The sequence below is a fragment of the Lithobates pipiens genome, unplaced genomic scaffold, assembly GCF_037356315.1.
Source record: "Lithobates pipiens isolate NorthernLeopardFrog02 unplaced genomic scaffold, aLitPip1_a1.2 Scaffold_19, whole genome shotgun sequence".
NCBI lineage: Eukaryota > Metazoa > Chordata > Amphibia > Anura > Ranidae > Lithobates > Lithobates pipiens.
In genome coordinates, this window is record NW_027507764.1 from 512,632,340 (window position 1) to 512,647,464 (window position 15,125).

The window sequence follows — 15,125 nt, forward strand, 5'->3', positions numbered from 1 at the left end:
CTGGAAGGGAGTTCCAAACTCTCCAAAGTGGACAAAGGCAGCAATAACAACACTTTAATGTATTAGGCTTTATTCAGCGGGTGTATGGACTTCTATATCTGTACAGAGGGTCATGTTTGTGCACACAGGGAATGACAGGTATTCTATGCAGCCAGCCGGAAAGACACATCTGCTCTACAGATCTTCCCGCACATGCCAGTGATTTGATTTGTAGAGGGATGAACGCACAGCTCTGAACGCAGATAATCTGGTGTGCACTCGCAGCATGGATGTAAACACTGCGACTGAACGGAACACCTGTCACTACCTGGGAGCATAAACGTGACCCTCTGCACGGAGGTATAGTCTATGCGTCCGTATGACTAAGGCCTTGGAGCGAGAGCAAAGCATGACAGATGTTCTAAGCCTTTCCCTCTCCTTCTAAAATGATTCAAACATTTTTGGCTGGAAACACACTTTAATTTAACTGTGACTTGCAATCAAAGATCCATAAACTATGTTAGTTATTTAGTGTTTCTATTACTTTCCTATAGGGGACATTCAGATTGGAATGATGGATAAGAAGGGACAGTTGGAGGTGGAAATTATACGAGCGCGTGGGCTTGTAGTAAAACCAGGGTCCAAGACACTGCCAGGTGAGATGTCATTATAAACTTCATATACTTACCAAACGTTCTGCTTATACTAGCTGAAACAGGTACAAAATTGTGCATACATTTGCCCATGGAAGTAAATGGAAAAAGAAGTTTATGTGCTTGTTTGTGCCAAACATTTAGTGGTATTGATAACCAGTGTGGCTATGTAGCCTTGATTTGTGGAAAGGTCATGTAGGCATGTACCTGGCATGACAACATTTTAGTGATGAAGCGGGGCTGCCTCTCGTTTCATTACCTTATGTATAGTGTATTTTAATAACAAGGAATAAATATGATATTACTGTTTCATTTCATGTAAAGCACCAGCAATGGTGTTGGCACAAATAAATAAATGGTAGGGAGTGTTGCCCTTTTTAAATACGCTCCATTCAAGTCGGGGCCATCAGATCAACAGCCTCATGTAATGTCTTGCTTTAAACAGCACAGCATCGTCAATGAATATTACATTTTATCAGTAGCTGAACAGTTTCCTGCAATGCATTGTGAGTTTTGTTTTAAGAAGTACCAGCAATATCACATCATTAAAAGAATCCATCAAACTATTGGATATTTTAAGCCTGGATTCATCGTTTTTTCATTTCTGCAAGGATATTTAGGATGACATTAACCCCAGTGGTATTGCCTTCCTTAAAGTGTATCTTTGGCCAGGCTATGAACATTCAAATATTTAGAAATGTATAAGAAGCAGTAAGGCATTTCACATGGGCGGTCAAGGGGCAGTAAAAACAGGTGGTTGATTCTTGTTTTTGACACCTTCCCCTTCGACTACTCACCTACAAGCGGAAAGGTGCCGCTATGCTTTGCATTGCAGTGCAGCAATTTACTGCTACATGCAGAGGTTGGACAGGTGGCATCACCTAGCAAATTCTTCTAGTAAGTTTATGGGGCTGTGCCACAACTGTAAGCCAAACACCGCAGATCACTTTTCAGAAGGGTGGTAAACACTACTGCTAGTTTGAAAAAGAGTCCAAATCTATACTGTACTCGACATAAATGCACATTATAACAAGCCCCCTCTGACATCTGTAGCTGTGGGCACTGTGAGATAGTTCATCTTCAAATTACATAGTAGAAGCACTTTCAGTTTTTCTTGGCAGCTCAGCTCAGTAGTAAAAGCTTTGGGAAGGGAGAGCAGGGTAAGCTAACCTGCTGACTTAAAGTGGAGGTCCACCCTAAAATAAAAAATGACATTAAAATTCTACAAAAAATATAAAAAAAAAAAAATTTTCTTTACTTACCAGAAACCCCTGTTGCTTCCTAATCTGCCTCTTTCTATTCCACTGCGCTGTTCTGTCACTTCCTCCTCTTTGGTGAGCTGCCCGTTGTATTCTGGGACATGTGTGTGTCCCAGAAAACAACACAGCCATTCGCAAAGCGCCACGTGACTCGCGCATGCGCAGTAGGAAACGGGCAGTGAAGCCGCAAGGCTCCACTGCCTGTTTCCCTTAGTTAGGATGGTGGCTCCAGCACCTGATCCGATGGACGGATCGGCCTCAGGGGGCCGACATCGCGGGCTCGCTGGACAGGTAAGTGCCCTTATTAAAAGTCAGCAGCTACAGTGTTTGGGCTGGAACACCACTTTAAAACTCTTTAGTGGATCTTCTGTGAACTTTGAGGATTAATTGCTTCACAGTTTCTGCAGCTACTGAGGTCAGCCTGTCTGCCGAGTTAATTTCTTGTTTGTTTAGAATATATCAATAAATGAATGTCCATAGCCTGGTCACAGATTGACTTTAAACTAATTGGACCTTTCTTCTGACCTTCAAGAGGAGTGGTTTTAAACATTTGTATGGCCAAATGCTTTAAAAAAGCTTCTATGCCCCAACATTATGTTGGTGGTCATTGGGCTGCCTTCATTCAGTGGGTCCCCTTACACTGGTGTATAGTGCTCAGTGCATCCCCTTAGTTGGTGACTGGTGGTCAGTGTGCTCCCTAAACTAGTGGTCAGCAGTCAGTGTGCCCCCTTACACTGGTGGTTGGCAGTCAGTGTGCCCCCATATACTGGCGGTCAGTGAATCCCCTTACACTGATGATCAGCGATTAGTGTGTACCCTTACACAGGCGGTCGGTGTGTCCCCTTAGATGGGCAGTCAATGTGCCCCCTCACTTGGATGATCAGTGTGCTCATTTACACTGGCAGTCTGTGTGTCCCCATACACAGGTGATCAGTGTGTCCCTCTTACATTGTGGTTAACGTGTCCCCTTACATTGTGGTCATTGAATCTCCTTACATTGTGTTCACTGAGCACACGTACATTGGTAAACTTACATTGGTACATCGGTACCCTTACATCAGTGTGTTCCTTGTCATTGGTGGTCAGTGTGCCCCCTTATATAGTGGTCATTGTATCCCTCATACTGTTGGATTTGGGGCTCCATGAAGCATTAGATGTGAGGCTTGGAGTGCGCAGTACCCCCTCCTACTCCATGGGCAACTTGTCTCTCCTGTCTTGACTGCCAACCACCCTGCTGAGCCATGGCTTGATAGCTAGAGATGTCACAGTCTCTGCAGGGCCACACTGCTTGCTTACAAACTCTGTGCTTACTTTGTAGGGCTGCCACTGTTCCATGTAACAATCTGTAAGGTTGGCACCACACAAACAAACAGGACAGCGCTTCAGAAAGTGACAGCTGTGGCTGCCAAGCCATGGCTCAGTGTGGAGGGGAAGGTGGGGGTTGCTGTCAGTGCTGGAATACATAAAATAATATACTGTCAAGGACTGGCAGAAAGAGAACTGCTGCCTGGCACTGGGCCACTTCCTGGCTGTGTTCTAGAGCAATGGTTCTCAACCCTGTACTCTAGTACCCCCAACATGCCATGTTTGCAGGTTTTACTTTATCTTGCACAGATGCTTTAAATCAGAGTCAATGGCTTAGTATTTTGGACAGCTATTTTATCTAAGAGAATTTCCTAAAAACATGGCCTGTTGGGGGTACTTGAGGACTAGAGAACCTGAAGCTGAGTTATGAGATTCTTTACATAATCACTATCTAAAGTTGGCCATAGACCTGGAATAAACATCTACCAATCTGTCCATTTTATCTATATGACGCAACAATTTCCTGACTATAGCATCATTAGACAACCCAAGATTACCTCTCTGAAGGAGTGAAATATTAATAAATTGAATTCATTCAACTGCCATTGTATTGTTGCTCCTGAGGTAAATCGGCAATGGAGTTACCATTCTACATAATTTTTCTGCTGTTCTCTCATCAAAAATTGCACAGCTGACAGTGCAACTTGCAGGGAGTCCTGCTTCTGTCTATGAGCACATAAAAGAAAACCTTTACCAAGGCTTGGCTATTCAAACTATGGGGGTTATTTATGAAAGGCAAATCCACTTTGCACTGCAAGTGCACTTGGAAGTGCAGTCACTCTAAATCTAAGGGGTAGATCTGAAATAAGTGGAAGCTCTGTTCATTTTATCATCCAATCGTGTGCAAGATAAAATTCAGTTTTTTATTTTCCTTCCATGTCCCCCTCGGATCTACAGCTACTGCACTTCCAAGTGCATTTTCAGTGCAAAGTGGAATTGCAATGCATTAGCAGGTTATACTCTCTATAAAAATATTACTGTGCAAATAGTAAAGGAAGTTGAGTCTTGACAAAGCACACATGGATGTAAAACATAAGTAGACCCTTGTCTCACCTTCCTTTTACCATGTAAATATGCGAGTACAATAATGTTTTTGTGGAGAGTGTATTGCATGTCTTGCATTTTATATTGTATATTGGATTAAATAAAAAGAAAATGTGTCCAAAAACATTACCTTAGTTCTGTAAATTGTTGGTATTAGCACCACCCAATTATTTGTGAAGTGCTAAGTCTGAGCCTGGGTTCACACCTATGCGAATTAGATGTGCGTTTCCCCGCATCTAATTCGCATAGCAGGAGAATGTGACTGGCTCCCTATGGAGCTGGTTCACATATCTCCGGGGCAGCTGCAGAGTGCACTGCACAAAAACACTGTGTGTCTTGGGCTCAGTTTCAGGGCCGAATTTAGGCATAGAATCGGCCTTGATTTGTCCCTGAAACGGGGAACAGGGACGCACACAGTGCTTCTGTGCGATCCGCAGTGTGCTATAGTGTGAACCCGGGCTGAGTGAGAACCACTTTGCATTTTGTTTAGTTTTTTTGGTAATAAGCAGATTGACCTTTTGTGAAAACCACAAAACACACAGTTGATCCAAAAATATAGACAACTGAATTTATAGGCATACCTCTAGAATTTGAAGCTTATTTATGGAGGATGTTAAGCTGTTTGCCATTGCCTAATGCTAACAATATGTTTGTTTCCCCTCTTGCAGCACCGTATGTAAAGGTGTATCTATTAGAAAATGGAGTTTGCATAGCCAAAAAGAAAACAAAAGTAGCAAGAAAAACACTGGAGCCTTTATACCAGCAACTGTTATCTTTTGAAGAATCGCCCCAAGGAAAGGTCTTACAGGTAAAAAAAAAAAAGAATGAAATAAAATATAATGTGTTGGTAGACCATGAAGTTCTCCTGACCAAAAGGGCACATCATAGTTTACATGTATACATAACCACTAGACCACAGAGGGCACCAGAAGCCTTTAGCAAAGTCTCTGCGACAGGTTTACAAACCTGCGCATCCGTATTCCTGGACAGTCAAGTGCGACAGTCTGCAAAGCTCAAAGACAGACCTATTGCTGATAATAAAACAAATTTTCCCTCTAAGCAGTTGCAGAATTAGGAAATGGTCAGGATCGAGTTTTATTCAGTGGTAAGTGCAGAATTTAAAGAGCCAAAGGAGGAATTTATGAATCAAGTTGTCTCTCTATACTTCTCACTGCTCCTGTTTAGCATTGCTTTGCCTTGTTGCAGGATTTATAAATGTCCCCAATGTACCTTCCTGGGGGGACACAATTTGCATTTCAACGTGAAGCACAAAGTTACATGGGAAGTGATACATTTTAAATTCATGATTTATCTGCACCATATACAGACTGGCCAAACAGATTGACTTTGATTTGCACTGTTTTTTCTATCTTTAAAGGATAGGTTCACTTAATTTTTTTTTTTTATTATTATTCTAATTTTTTTGGAGGTAAAAAAATATGCGTTTACTATTTTTTAAGAGTCTGGAAAGCATTGCACCAACTATCAGTAGATGGCTGATGCCATGTAAGTCTCCTGCAGACTGTCAGTGTGAGCTGTCTGCCTGTACATCGTACATCATACCTCCTACGGACAGTTTCACGCTGACAGGAAGACTCAATGAACTACCACAGCGCTCAACAGCACTACTTGTAGTTCATTCATTCACTCACAGAACTCTGTGAATGAATGATGCGGCCGTGTGGCCGAAGCCCCACACAGATGTGCTCTTTTCAAAAAGTGAAAGCTGGTACAAGGAACTTCTCCTTTGTCACAGGGAGAGAAGGCAGAGGGGAGCAGCTACAGCTTTTGGATTTGATGGGTAAATGCAGCTTGCTTCTGATACCAATTTTAGATACATCTGAGATCATTCACTGTTCATTGACAAGTGTATGTGACCTAAATTTGACAGTTTTCTGACCTACATTAAGCTACCTTTGGATTTCCATAGATTTGTATGGGGAGAGAAGCAGATTTGAGGCAACAAAAGCTAGTCAGCATAAGCCCAAATCCTTACCCAATGCATACACTAAGCATTGTAATGAAATCCTAGACCAGTGATGGCGAACCTTGGCACCCCAGATGTTTTGGAACTACATTTCCCATGATGCTCCAGTACACTGCAGAGTGCCAGAGCATCATGGGAAATGTAGTTCCAAAACATCTGGGGTGCCAAGGTTCGCCATCACTGTCCTAGACTCTCTACAGAGCAGTCCAGCCCCTTAGCTTCAGAATGGCCCACTACTGAATAAATGCCTCTTCCATAACGTATTGCTCAGTAAACCGCTTGGCTGTGCAAAACAGTTAGGAATTAAGCAGTCACTATACATGGTTGGAGTAGCAAGTGTGCTGGGAAGATTTTTACAGGTTGGGGACATTTAATGGAGCCCAAACCAGTAACTTAAGAGAAATCAGATGCAGGTTGTTCCAGTTCTAAACGTGCACGCACTGCTTTAGTAAAGACCTACATGGATTCTTTAAGCCTAGGAGTAATGTGCACACATTGAGCCTCATAAGGCACACACTCATCCAAAAGGAGAGAACTCTGCATCACCCTCAGCTAAGTGTAGATACACAGCTGCAGCTGCAGGCATATCAGAGACTCGGAAGAAGAAGGCCAAGCTGTAGACTCATGTCCGCTGCGTTCTGAGTTGGCTATCTTGGCAAAAATGTTGTGCAAGAAATCGGACATAGTAGACATTCTCGGGGAAGCTAAGGTAGACACCAAAGAGCGTGTGGCATGGGACAACTGTCCAAGCAGTCTGCTTCAGGTCCATGGAGAGGGACACTGTATACCACACTAGAGCTGTAAGTGGATAGGGAGTTGGGAGGGTCTATAGCAGGGGTCTTCAAACTATGGCCCTCCAGTTGTTCAGGAACTACAATTCCCTTCATGCCTAGTCATGTCTGTGAATGCCAGAGTTTTATAATGCCTCATGGGATGTGTAGTTCCACAACAGCTGGATAGCCGTAGTTAGATTCTTGGTCTATAGGAATGCTACCTTTGTACCTATGATCTAACATACTTATAGTATAAAAAAGTGTGAAAGTTTCCATAGGATACACACAAACCATCTACAGGAGGAGGGAAGGCTACATAGCCATCTGTGACTAGGGCAGCATCAAGGAGAGTCCATGAAAGACCTTTGCAAATGAGTGCCATTGCAGTGAAGGAAGGAGAGGCAGTGTGACTGCAATTATGCGACACAGCAGTAAGCGACGTGGCACATAAACAGACACATTCAAAAAGGGCACTGTGCCTGTTCCTGCCAAGTGCCTGCAATGCAGAAGGTGTCACCACACAGAGCTCTGGAGCATTAACCCCTGATGAGGAGATAGCTGAAGACACAATAAATGCAGTTAACACAAGACAGCCTTCATAAATCGCAAAACCATTGTGACTTACCGCAGCAGAGGTCAGAAAACTGCACTGTAGCCCCAAACTCCAAAACAAGTACTGAAGAGTGCCAGTGCAGGACCCAGGGAGACAAAGCCTATTTCAGACAGTCTAAGCTTCTGTGGTGGCCATACTCACTAGGGGATCTTCAGGATTACCCCAGTAGATATATCTTGGCCATGAACCTGTACAGTGTTCTGCAGTTGACTTGCAGTTGCTCCAGAGCTTAGAATATAAAGTATATATAGAAAGGAAAACACAATAAGGGAGCCCCCAAAGCTGTATAACCCAAAAGTTTAAAAAACAGAACGTTCCCCAGGTTTTTTTTAGCAGCAGAGAATTTGTATAAAAATGGTTGATGTAAAAAAATCATGCATTTAACAGACAATATTAATTTCAAATGAACAATGATGAATCATCCATATAGGTGGTGTGACACAAAAACAAACATGGAACATCACTCATAGCAAAAAACACTCTATGTACAAGCATGGTTTGCCAATTGTATTTGTAACATATGTATCCATATGAAAACCCCCGATGTTCCCTGGTATAGCTGTCATATACTAATACAAGACTGATGGAGTGCTTGGTGTTTTACCCCCCATCCTCCTCTCTGGGTCCCAGAGCGTGGCCCCCTGCAAGCTCGATGGGCTATGCACCCACCCAGAGGACGCGGGGGGGGGGGGGATGTGCGGCAGCGATGGGATCATTAAACAACTACAATTTTGCATTGCTGGTTTGTGTGATACATCCTCATGTCTTCATCCACCCACTGAATATAAATCCCCCTGAAGAGACCGGAAATTGCAAAGGTCGAAATGCATCGTGGTTTTTCATGTGGATTCATATGTTACAAATACAATTGGCAAACCATGCTTGTACATAGAGTGTTTTTTGTTATGAGTGATGTTCCATGTTTGTTTTTGTGTCGCACCACCTATATGGATGATTCATCATTGTTCATTTGAAATTAATATTGTCTGTTAAATAAATTATTTTTTTACATCAACCATTTTTATACAAATTCTCTGCTGCTAAAAAAAAACCCTGGGGAAACTTTTAGCATATAAAGTAAAGTTTCACTTTGCAAAGAATACCCAACCACTTCCAAGAAGAAGAAAAAAAACAGCATTTTTGCTTGCATGTTATTGGATGATGGACGTGACAGGATGATGGATGATGGACTTCTGCTCATTTATTAAGTTTTGGAGCAACTGCACTCGCAAAATGCAACTACACTTTGCACCTTGTGTTCAGTCGGCGGTCCGCTACAAGATAAAAGTGGTCTCTGCGGCGGATTCGCCACAAGATCACTTTTATCTGCGGAGGGAGAGGGCCCACCTCCCAATGCACTCCAGTGCCCTCCACCGCTTACCAGAGCCGTCGGCAGCGGCGGAGGCGACCCGGTCCTCTCCATGGCTGGGCATGGAAACGAGTGAGGGGAAGATGGTCCCCACCCGTCTCCATGATATTGCAGGGCAGAAGCGACGTCAAAACGTCACTTCCGCCTATAGCTCTTAAAGGGACTTTTTTTTTTTAAATCATTTTTTTTATTGCATTTTAATGTAAATATGAGATCTGAGGTCTTTTTGACCACAGATCTCATATTTAAGAGGCAATGTCATGCTCTTTTTCTATTAAATAGAAAAAGGAATAAAAGTGACAGAATTTTTATTTATTTTTAAAAAACAGTGTAAAAATAAAAGGTAAAACAAATAAGAAAAAAAATACACATACATTAGTAGCGCCCACATATCAAAACGGTGTTCAAACCACACGTGAGGTATCGCCGCGATCAGTAGAGCGAGAGAAATAATTCTAGCCCTAGACCTCTGTAACTCAAAACATGCAACCTGTAGAATTTTTTAAACATCGCCTATGGAGGTTTTTAAGGGTAAAAGTCTGTCGCCATTCCACTAGCGGGCGCAATTTTCAAGCATGACATGTTGGGTATCAATTTACTCGGCGTAACATTATCTTTCACAATATAAAAAAAATGGGGCTAACTTTACTGTTGTCTTATATTTTAATTCAAAAAAGTGTATTTTTTTCAAAAAAAGTGGTAGCTATGGGCAGTGTCAATTTCAATCTGATTTTCTTCTCTCCAGTTTAGTCACCATCATAGGTCTTTGTGGTCTATTTGGAAAGCCTTTCAAACAACGTTTTCCAAAGATTTTCATATTCTTCCAATTGAAACCAGTTAGAAGAAAGAGAGAAAGCATTGTGAATCTTGTGTGAAAACCTTTATAAATACACCCCTGTGTTGGATAGCGCTTATGTAGATATCTAGAATAGGTACATTTTTTTAAGTTTTAATCAGATTGTTCAATTAATTTCCTCTTTTTTTTTATATATCTACAGATAATTGTGTGGGGTGACTATGGGCGTATGGATCACAAATCTTTTATGGGTGTGGCACAGATACTTTTAGATGAACTGGACCTTTCCAATATGGTGATTGGATGGTTTAAACTATTTCCCCCTTCCTCTCTAGTAGACCCAACATTGGCTCCTTTAACCAGGAGAGCTTCTCAGTCTTCTCTTGAAAGTTCCACAGGACCTTCTTATTCTAGGTCATAGCACCTGTAAAAAAAAAAAAACTGTTGTCTCTGCAACCAGCGTTTCAAAAATAAACAACGACAAAATCACAAGATTACGAAATACGACAGGTCGCGCACCCTGGTAAACACTGCATGCTTAATTTTGTGTCTTCTGAGCCTGTTGCTAGGGATACTGGGCGATCCTGCGCTCTCAGCGGAAGTCGCACACATTGTGCGCTATAGAAGGCTCTCAGGTGATGGAGGGGAGCTAGCTGACCGCATTGAAGACCAGTGAAGCTCAGTTCTAGTTGAGTCTGAAGCCATGGATTATTGAAACTAACAAAAGAAATATTTCACGCGACGAAAGTCATCTTCAGTGACATATCACGTTGTTGCAACATTTTCTTTTTTATATTTGCCCCCAAAGATTGGAAACGCCTACGAAGGAGCCCTGAGTAAGGAGATCGATAAAGTATGGGGTACTGCAAGAAGAATGAAATCCGATGGAACGCCAGTGTTATTAAGAATGATTATAGAAGGCCACACATGCCCATAGATTGAAGCAAAGTTGGCTTAGCATTAGCATTAATGGAGTCCACTATTTGACGAATTTCACCAGGGAAGAATTTTTCTGTGATTATCCAGTACTTCAGAGACAAAAAAAAATGTTTTTTGTTTTGCATGAACATGGATCTAAGTGAACACTAAAATAATTTTCTTTGGCCTGCAACTTGCAAAAAATATGAAACAAAATAACAAAAAGATACAGCCATTTTCAACAATTTATATTCTTTTTAAGAAAAAAAAATTCACTAGTGCATGGTTTAAAAAAAAAAAGGGGGGGGGGGAGCGAATGCAACGGCGTGAAACAAAGACAAACCACGTTTATCATTCTAAAAAACCAATCATGGTCTGTGTTTTTGCAGGCATATGTTAAAATAAAATTTCTTTCTAGCAAATATTTAAAATTCTCTTTATGTGACAAAAAATGTAACATATATGATTTATTTAAATGTTAAAAGGTACAAACCTTGTAGAGTTGAACATGTACATGTCCACCATTTCTTCTTTCCTAGGTCCCTGTTTTTTGCATTGTGTCCCACGATCTTCCCAAACCTCTTTTCTGATGCCATTCTTTCAGGTTGGTTGATGGCACACCACCTTACCCTGTGTGCCTTGATTGCTTCTCTGTCCCCATGTTTGGAAACTTTTTGCAGATTTTTTTCCTGCATTCTTGAAATGTTTGACAAAATTCCTTGTTTGACCTGCCAGATACAGTGGAGGTCATCCTCTTGATGTCCATTGCATAGCAACCTTTCTTGAAAATCAAGCATGTTGAAAAGAATTTTGCAACATGGCTTGAGAATACCTAAGGTAATTCAGCATGTATTTGATATAAAAGATATTTGAACTTTTTTGCAATATCTTGTACAGTGCATGGTAATAATTTTTTTCACCATCAAATTGAGTCTTAAAGGGAATAAAAATGATTTAACCAAGTGGCCATTGTCCATCTTCGTACATTCTCAGTGCCCAGCATTGTTGAACTCGAGAGTTCAGTGGAAAGTCCTCTCTTTGAACAAAAGAATATCCACTATTTTTCAATTAAGGTATGCCCTTTTTGCACTTTGTCAGAGTTGTGTATCATACAAGCAACGTTTTTACTTGATCTTTTATTTTCGATGCTACAAAGGTCAAACTTTTCAAAGTTGCTTTGTTATGAACAGCAGTTCACTCAGTGTCATGGCTGACCACACTTGCTGATTTCTTTTCTGGCCGATGGCATGCTTCTTTCAATGAACTGTTATGTTATGGTGAAGTAGTTCTAACACCGGGCTCTAGCTGCCATATTTGTGGTCCTGTAACTTTTTAGGAACACAACCGTTGAGCTCTGTGGGACCTTAATGTTCACCCCCTCCCCCCCCCCCCCTCCAATTTCCCAAGGTAAAACCAAAAATATCTGTTTGGGTGTGTTGCCGATTTGCATCTTGAAATTCAAAGGCTCCAATATTATTTATCATAGTGTACTGGTTCAGATAGATGAATTGTGACATTGCCTTTATTTTTTTACTTTCTTTAGCTTCCAAATCAGTCTTAAAGTGAACCTGCAGCCAGGCTATGGACCTTAAAGTATTTACATATTCTTAGCAAGTAAAAATCAAATATTAAAGCAAGCCCTCTGTAGTCAAAAGTACTATGGAGCAATTCATCCTCAAGCTTCAGGCCTCATGTACACTGGTTATGTTTGACGCTGCTCTTAGGGGCGTCTAACTTTTTTTATGCCTCTAAACCCCCCAGCATATTAGCCTATGTGTCCATGCGCACATAGATTTTTAGAGATAGGGGCGTTTAGAGGCAGAGAAGAAATCAACTGCCAGTGTTTCCAGGAGCAGCAGTGTTTTGGCAGAAAAAACACTTGACACATGTTACCGCATTTAAACATGTGTTAATGTTAGGAGCATTTAGTGCTTTAGCGTTACTTCATTTCCGTGACTGAACAATATTTTATTCTGGCCAATGAAATTACTTAAAGTGTTTGTAAACCCCATTCATGAAATTTGACCTAAGCACATATATCTGTAGTGTTTACTCATCTCTCTCCAAAGCTCTAAGTGCCGTATCTTTCTGCTGCTCCATTCCTTTGTTTTCAGCAGTGTCACTTCTGACAAGTTCTCCGACACACAAGATAACAGCAGCCCAAAATTTGTGTCTGGGAGGGAGCTTGGTGGGACATTAGCAGTGAGCTGGCCTATTCATAATACAGCTCTGCATGTTCCTTAATTTCTCTGCCTATGTGGAGGGGGGTGTCCCTTTCCTCTAATCAGCTCACACACAGTGTATACCCAGACTCCACACCCACTGCTGGAAGAAGAAGAAACATTTTTAACACAATCTGCACCTTCTAAAGAGTATAAAAAGATGAAGACAGCACATATACATGTAAAACTTATGTATGAAGTTTCATCTCTGTATCATCTGAGGCTGTTCACTTCAATGGGTATATGTGAGGGTTTACATCCACTTTAACTCTCAAGCACTTGATGCTCCAAAGCACCTCTGCCAGGAGGAAAGGCGTCTAGGAGAAATGGCAAAAACATCCTGTGTCCATGAGGTTTAAGAACAGAGACTCTGAAGTCAGGTTGCAATCCCTTTCTGAGCAGCTTAGAGCCCTTTCTGTTTGCTTACATTAGTAGGCTGGTAAGCTGCCAAGTTTCTGCTGCCAGAGAAATTAGCCCATTTTAATACCCCCACTCTGACCTATGAGGATGAATATCTCCACAATGCCTGCAACTACAGAGGTCAGTAAGGGCCTGTTTTAAAGCTCATTTATTGCTTGTTCAGAATATGTAAATATTTGAATGCCCAAAGCCTGGCCACAGGTTCACTTTACAATACCCATAGACATTATTTAGTTGGAGGCTTCCTAAATTCATCTTATATACTCCTAAAAAAAAATGTGCAGCCATATCCTGTGAGCATTTGATTATCTGTACATGAGTGACGAAGAACTCTCCAAAATTGCCAACACAGACAGTACTCTTTTTCTTAGTTGATCATGTCCCAAAGCTTTTTTTTTTTTTTTAAGCCTTATGTACCCTACACTTTACCTAAACCTGTTGAAAGTGAAAGGGCCATTGACTCTGTATCTAATGTCTCTATGTGTATCTTTATAACTCTTGACTCTCTAGTTGGTGTGAAGTTACAATTTTCTGAATGTTCCAGAAGCAGGCTAGATTTTGTAGTTCCACAACAGCTGGGTTACTCCCAAGTTAGTCTTTCTTCCAAAAATGAACAATAAATTAAAATATAAACATGCAATTTATGTGCATGGGCTGTTAATTGTTATATATAAAAGTATACTTACATGTAAGTTTTTGCTCATGTACACAAATGTTAACAGGCATATTTATACATGTGTTTAGATGGATATACACATCATTCAGCACATCTATAGACATTATGGAGCATTTTATTTTATAAATAGCAGGTCATGAAAATATTATCACTATACTTTAATCCCCTCTAAATCAAATTGGGTAAAAAATGTACCTTTGGGCAAAAAAAAAAAAATGTAATTGCCTTTTAATTTATGTTATTGTCTTTCCATGAGGTAGATAGATTATCCTTTTTTGTTACCTATAAAGCTGTTTATCAAAGTAATTTTAGATGGTTGTGAACCAGCAAAACAAAAAAGTATATAAAATATATATATATATATACATATATATATGTATACAAAATACCATCTACAGTATCATCATGTCATAAATGAAAGTAAATTGATGTATTGAAAATGCAGTGTAATATGTTATTTTCTGAAAAAAAAAAAAAAAATCCCAAGATGCATTTTTTCTTTCTAATTTTTATAGGGAGAACAAGACCGTATATACGATTTGTACATAAATATCATTATGCAGTATTTATTTTAAAGATGAAAAAATTGATGTATTTTTTTTTTTTTTATTTCACATGATGTCTGCAGCTGAGCTCATGGTATAGTCATGTTACTCGCGCTATACCTGGGACATCTGCAGTCTTGTACATAGTACGTTTAAAGAAAAAAATAAATAAAAAAAAAGCAAGAGAAATTTACAGTTGGGTAATATGGCAGATTAGCCCTGCAATGAGCACCAACTAATGTAAAGCATATTAATTACGGTGGTGGTATTTAAGACTTTCAATAAAACATTTTCTTTACACATTTGGAATATGATGTATTTTTTTCTATAGTCATTGTTTTTTTATTTTTTTTATCCTAATGTGATAGCTGTGGATTGATTGTGAGCGAGGCATGTAAAATTATGGGAAAGCAGCATGAGAAAAATATGCCATTTGCTGACCTTCATGCCATTTGGTTGTCTGGCATGCTAGCCTCCTGGCTTCAGTATGTTTCAGACACAAGTAT

At 40.4% G+C, this 15,125-nt stretch overlaps 1 protein-coding gene across 11 annotated transcripts in view; it reads left to right on the forward strand.

Moving 5' to 3' along the window:
- Positions 1-14,919, forward strand: part of RIMS2 (regulating synaptic membrane exocytosis 2) — a 982,185-nt gene extending 967,266 nt beyond the window's left edge. For all 11 annotated transcript variants that reach the window (XM_077493146.1, XM_077493148.1, XM_077493153.1 and 8 more), the window contains 3 exons: positions 534-635; positions 4,969-5,108; positions 10,041-14,919. In XM_077493146.1, the coding sequence (XP_077349272.1) occupies positions 534-635; positions 4,969-5,108; positions 10,041-10,259 (461 nt within the window). In that variant the 3' untranslated portion in view covers positions 10,260-14,919. The remainder of the gene's footprint in view (positions 1-533; positions 636-4,968; positions 5,109-10,040) is intronic.
- The last annotated feature ends 206 nt before the right edge of the window (positions 14,920-15,125 follow it).